General features: G+C 52.5%; 1 protein-coding gene across 1 annotated transcript in view; it reads left to right on the top strand.

Moving 5' to 3' along the window:
- The window catches only part of IREB2 (iron responsive element binding protein 2), a 33,766-nt gene that overhangs the window by 297 nt on the left and 28,253 nt on the right, over positions 1 to 5,216 (top strand). Inside the window, exon 2 of the mRNA XM_015566182.1 lies at positions 1,848 to 1,937. Within this exon, the coding sequence (XP_015421668.1) occupies positions 1,848 to 1,937 (90 nt within the window). The remainder of the gene's footprint in view (positions 1 to 1,847; positions 1,938 to 5,216) is intronic.

The raw sequence follows: 5,216 nt of genomic DNA, 5'->3' as shown, positions 1-5,216 counted from the left end.
ACGTCCGGACCCCCCGAGCCCCAGCCTTCGAGGTTCAGTCCCCGTTCGTGCAAAACCGGGAAGAACGCGCCCTCCTTTAGGGAGAAGCGGCCCGTTCACCCGAAGGAGTTATGGCACTTTTGCTTTCACTCTCCAGGCCTGTTGGGGTCTCTTACCCGTTACGTGTTGGGTTTTGATTTTTTGATTTTGTCCATGTTGTCGAATGCATTCTCATCATCTTTTATTTTAAAATAGATTTTCATTGATTTCAGAGAGGAAGGGAGAAGGAGAGAGAGTTAGAAACATCTTGATGAGAGAGAATCCTGGACCGGCTGCCTCCTGCACGCCCCCCACGGGGGATGGAGCCTACAACCCGGGCCTGTGCCCTTGACCGGGAATCGAACCCGAGACCCTTCAGTCTGCAGGCTGATGCTCTATCCCAGCGGTTCTCAACCTGTGGGTCGCGACCCCATTGGGTGGGGGTTGAACGATCCTTTCACAGGGGTCGCCTAAGACCATCAGAAAACACATCTATAATGACATATTGTTTTTGTGATCAATCACGATGCTTTAATGATGTTCAATGTGTAACAACGGAAATCCATCCTGCAGATCAGGTATTTACATGACGATTCATCACAGTAGCAACATGACAGCGATGAAGCAGCCACGGAAATAATGTTATGGTTGGGGGTCCCCACAGCATGGGGAGCTGTGTTAAAGGGCCGCGGCATCAGGAAGGTTCGGAACCACTGCTCTGTTCACTGAGCCCAGCCAGCTAGGGCGCATTGTCATCATCTTGTCCTCTGATGCTTTCTTATTTTATTTTTTTTAATTTTTTAAAATATATTTTGTTGGTTTTTTACAGAGAGGAAGAGAGAGGGACAGACAGTTAGAAACATCGATGAGAGAGAAATATCGATCAGCCGCCTCCGGCCCATCCCCCACTGGGGATGTGCCCGCAACCCAGGTCCATGCCCTTGACCGGAATCGAACCTGGGACCTTTCAGTCCGCAGGCTGATGCTCTATCCACTAAGCCACACCAGCTAGGGCGCTTTTTTATTTTTTAAGAAAAGTCAATCCGTGTATCCTCATTGGGGCGTTCTCTGATTGCCGCCTGTTTATGAAATATTTGCGATATGCCTTCCCCAAACATTTAAGTCACTCTCATTGTCCCTTTCTGGGTTCTTTGTTACCACATTTCAACACTTAATTCTGTTACCGGTTTTTATTTGATAAGAATCGGGGTTGAGAGATGGATTGTGCAATGCAGTGGACAGTAGCTGCGTGTGACTTTTTATGTTTAAACGAGTGGCCTGGTGCACAAAATTCGTGGGGGGAGGGGGCGGTCCCTGAGCCCGGCCTGCACCCTCTCCAATCTGGGACCCCTCGGGGGATGTCCAACTGCCGGTTTAGGACATCTCTCTCCCAGTCCGGGACCACTAGCTGCCGCTCACCTGCCTGCTGATCACCTCTAACCACTCTGCCTGCCTGCTCGCCCACACAACTGTCCCCCTGTTGCCCCCCTCCAGCTGGCCTGATTGCCCCCAACTGCCTCTGCCTCGGCCCCGCCACCATGGCTTTGTCTGGAAGGACATCCGGAAGGTCTCCCAGTCTAATTGGCATATTACCCTTTTATTAATATAGATGAATAAAAAATAAAAAATTTGAGTTCATCGGTGGCTGTGGCCGCATTTCAAGTAGGTCAGTGGCCACATGTGGCTCATTGTACAGGGCGTAAATATAACATTTTTATCATTGCAGGAGATTCTGTTGGATCAAGTTGATTTCCAGGTATTTTCCCTTTGAGTACGGTCCTTTGTAACTGTTTAATTAACGTATATTTTATTGTGTGTTTTTTTTTCAGGATACACCTTTGAGTACCTTATTGAAACGTTAAATGACAGTTCACGCAAGAAGTTCTTCAATGTACCTAAACTTGGAGGCGCCAAGTATGGTAATGTCGCTTCAGTTTTCTTGGGCTTCTTTTGTTTCTAATAAAAATGCGTTTGTCAAGTTGCGCTGGGGGAAAAATAAATAAATCTATGCCCACCGTGTTGTCAAAAGTACAACTACACGTAGCTCTAACGTTCTTAAAACTTTTGGGACCACTTTTGTTTGAGAAAGATGTGAGCCCCTTTTTAACTTCTCATTTAAAAATCTACGTTAATTAAGCAATGATTTATTTTTATTTTAACCCGTGTAAACTAATACAATTTAAAAAAACCTGATTGGTGATATTCTATAGCTACTTATTGTATATTTTAATTTTTCAAGTGAATAATGCCCGTAATTCTTTGTCGCCCGCCCTTTGAATAGGAGTTAGCTGGGCTCAGGGATTTGCGTTTTTCTCGGACTGGCCGTGGTGTGCCCGGCCTGTGCACCAGCACTTTGCCAGACCTTTGCAGGCACTTGACCGCGGTCCAGCCTTTCACTGAGGTTCCCGAAGCGTGAACTTGGCTGAGCCCCAGGGCCCTGGATGGAAGCCTTGGCTTTCGTGACAGTTGAGGGACTTTCTCAGCCAGGTCAATGAAGGGAAGACCTGTTTGGAGGAGGGCTTGTTGTTGTCACAGTTTTTAGTAAAAACTCCTTGGAAAGATAAATGTCAAGTATATTGACATCAGTTTTGGAGAGAGCTTTTCTTTACCTTGTCTTTTTTTTTCCTTCTCGAATTATTTAATGAAGAAAATTGCTTTTGTGTGTGTGTGAGAGAGAGAGCGAGGGAAGCATCGATGTGGGAGAGGAGACACTGATTGGTCGCCTCCCGCAGGCGCCCCGACCAGGGGTGGGGAGCAGACCCACAGCCCAGGCACGTGCCCTTGACCAGGAATCCAACCTGTGGCCCTTCAGTGCTCTGACCATTGAGCACACGGGCCGGAGCTTTATCTGTCGGCATTGATGGACTTGAATGTTCTAGATGCCGCTAGCCGTGTTAGCGCGTACATTGTGAGAAGACGGAGATGTTCTGGAGCGTCTTGGAGGGTCCCGTCTTAGAATGCTGTTGCCAGTCAGCAGCAGACAGCTCACCGCCGTGATCGCCGTTTTAGTGACCGGGCTGCCTGGCATTCCAGTGCAGTGACTGCGCCTCGGAGAGTCTGCGTGATTCTCTTAAGGAGGCCTTTGAGTTTGCAGCTCTATCTCTTTCCGCTGTAAGAGAGCCTGACCTTTTCCGAAGGAACTGGGACTTGATGTGAAACGGGTCACGGGACCGTCAGCGCCGGGTGAGACTGCACAGCATGGTGGGAACACGGGAGACGGATGGGAGGCTGGCCTGCGGCCGGGAGCCCTGGAGCAGCCGTGCAGTAGGCCTTCGGCCGGCCTGACCTCGGCCCCCCTTCCTTCCGTTGTCTCACTCACCCTTTCTTTTTTCCTTTTCTGCCGGTGTTTTATTTCATTTTATTTTATTTTATTTTTTTTTAATATATTTTATTGATTTTTTTACAGAGAGAAAGGGAGAGAGACAGAGAGCGAGAAACATCGATCAGCTGCCTCCTGCACACCTCCTACTGGGATGTGCCCACAACCCAGGTACATGTCCTTGACCGGAACCGTACCTGGGACCTTTCAGTCCGCAGGCCGATACTCTATCCACTGAGCCACACCGGCTTCGGCCTGCCGCTTCTTTAAACCACAGGACTGGCTAGTCCTGCTGCAGAGGCAGGACTTGGCATTCCCAAACCGAAAGAAAACCTTTAATTTTTTGGGAGAGTTTCTGTGGCTTGGAAGACATTAGATCGGGGTTGAGAATCACACAGACGGGACCATTGCAGACGCAGAGACCGGCTGTTTTGATGCAGATGCGCTGCTTTTTACAGAGGCAGTGAATGCTGCTCGTAACCTTTTTCCGTAACATCACATCGTGAGCCTCTCCCATCCCCTAAACGCCGGTCTGTCCCTCGGTGTCAGATCCCCTGGGCCAGGGCGCCGGCTGCTGGGAGGGGTGCCTGTGGGAACGTGCGGCTCAGTTCGCAGGCCCTTGCGTGGGGAGGCCGTTGCCAGCTTCTTCCTGTTCACAAGTAAAGCTGTGCAGGTGTGACGTGGGTTTTGATGCTTATTACATAGATGGTTGGGTTGGAAGTGGGGTGTTCTCCACCCTCAGCGAATGCTTTTCCTCTTGGCGTCCACTGCACGTCCTCTGTTCCAGTCCTCGCTCTTGGACGTAAGGAACAAAACCCGCTTAGCTCAGCGCTCAAGGCAGAAGTTGCGTTTGCTGACGCCCAGGGACAGGACAGCGAGCCCAGCCCTGTGGGAACCCGCGCTTCCCAGCCAGAGTCTGCTCTGCTCGTCCTGTCGCTGCCGGGGCCCATGTCCCCGAGTCCGCGAAGATCTCTCCAGTCTCTCCAGTCCGACTCTGGGCAGCGCCCTGCGCGGCCACTGCGGCCACTCTGTGTGGCGACCGGCTCACCCGCCAGTGAACACGGTCCCTCTGAGGGCTTTTCCACCACCGTGTTCGCCTGCTCAGGCCGGCTTGCCAGGTGTCTGGCTGGGACGGGTCCGAGTCCGAGTTTTTTATCTTGTCTCCGTGGGCTCTGGAGCGGCCTGTGGGTCGGGCAGGCCGTGAAGCCGTTGGCTGGTGCTGGTCACGCAGCCCATCCCTGGGCAAGGATGGCCTTTACCCACCCGATTCCCCTTGCCAATCCTGTGTCCAAGGTCTGTTGGTGGTAACTGCTTCTGCTGGCAGTCTCTGTTGTGGGTTAGGCCTGTGGTGGCAAAGAGCAGGCACCCCTGGGTCAGGGGACGGAAGGCTCACCGAGGGGACAAAGCTCCCCGGCCAGCGACACGCGGCTGCCTCTTAGAAGGTGGCCGAGGGCCAGGATGCTCCTTGTTTTTTCTCTCGGGTTTCAGGCTTCCGGCCCTCTGCTCCCGCTGCTCCCTCTGCTCCCGCTGCTCCCTCTGCTCCGCTGCTCCCTCTGCTCCTTCTGCTCTGCTGCAGACAAGCCGCTGCCTGTGAGCTTTGCACATGGCCCGGGCTTAGCTCTGACCCCTCTCTGGTCTGGCCTGTGCTGACGGCAGGTCCCTGAATGAGGGGCCCGGTGCTGCAGTGTTCTTTCTCACAGGCTGGTGGTCGTTGGCCTCCAAGGGCTGGTCTTGCTTCAGGGCCGTGGCCGGGGAGGAGGGGATGCGGGACCGCGTTCCATGGAGCAGTGGGGCGGCCCCGGAGCACAGGCCGGCTGCCTGCTGCCAGGTGGGTGAGGAGAGCGTCTGCACCTTCATCTGTAACAGTTTTTTGTTTCTT

The sequence above is a fragment of the Myotis davidii genome, unplaced genomic scaffold, assembly GCF_000327345.1.
Source record: "Myotis davidii unplaced genomic scaffold, ASM32734v1 scaffold1622, whole genome shotgun sequence".
Classification (NCBI taxonomy): domain Eukaryota; kingdom Metazoa; phylum Chordata; class Mammalia; order Chiroptera; family Vespertilionidae; genus Myotis; species Myotis davidii.
This window is presented reverse-complemented; position numbering and strand designations above follow the sequence as displayed.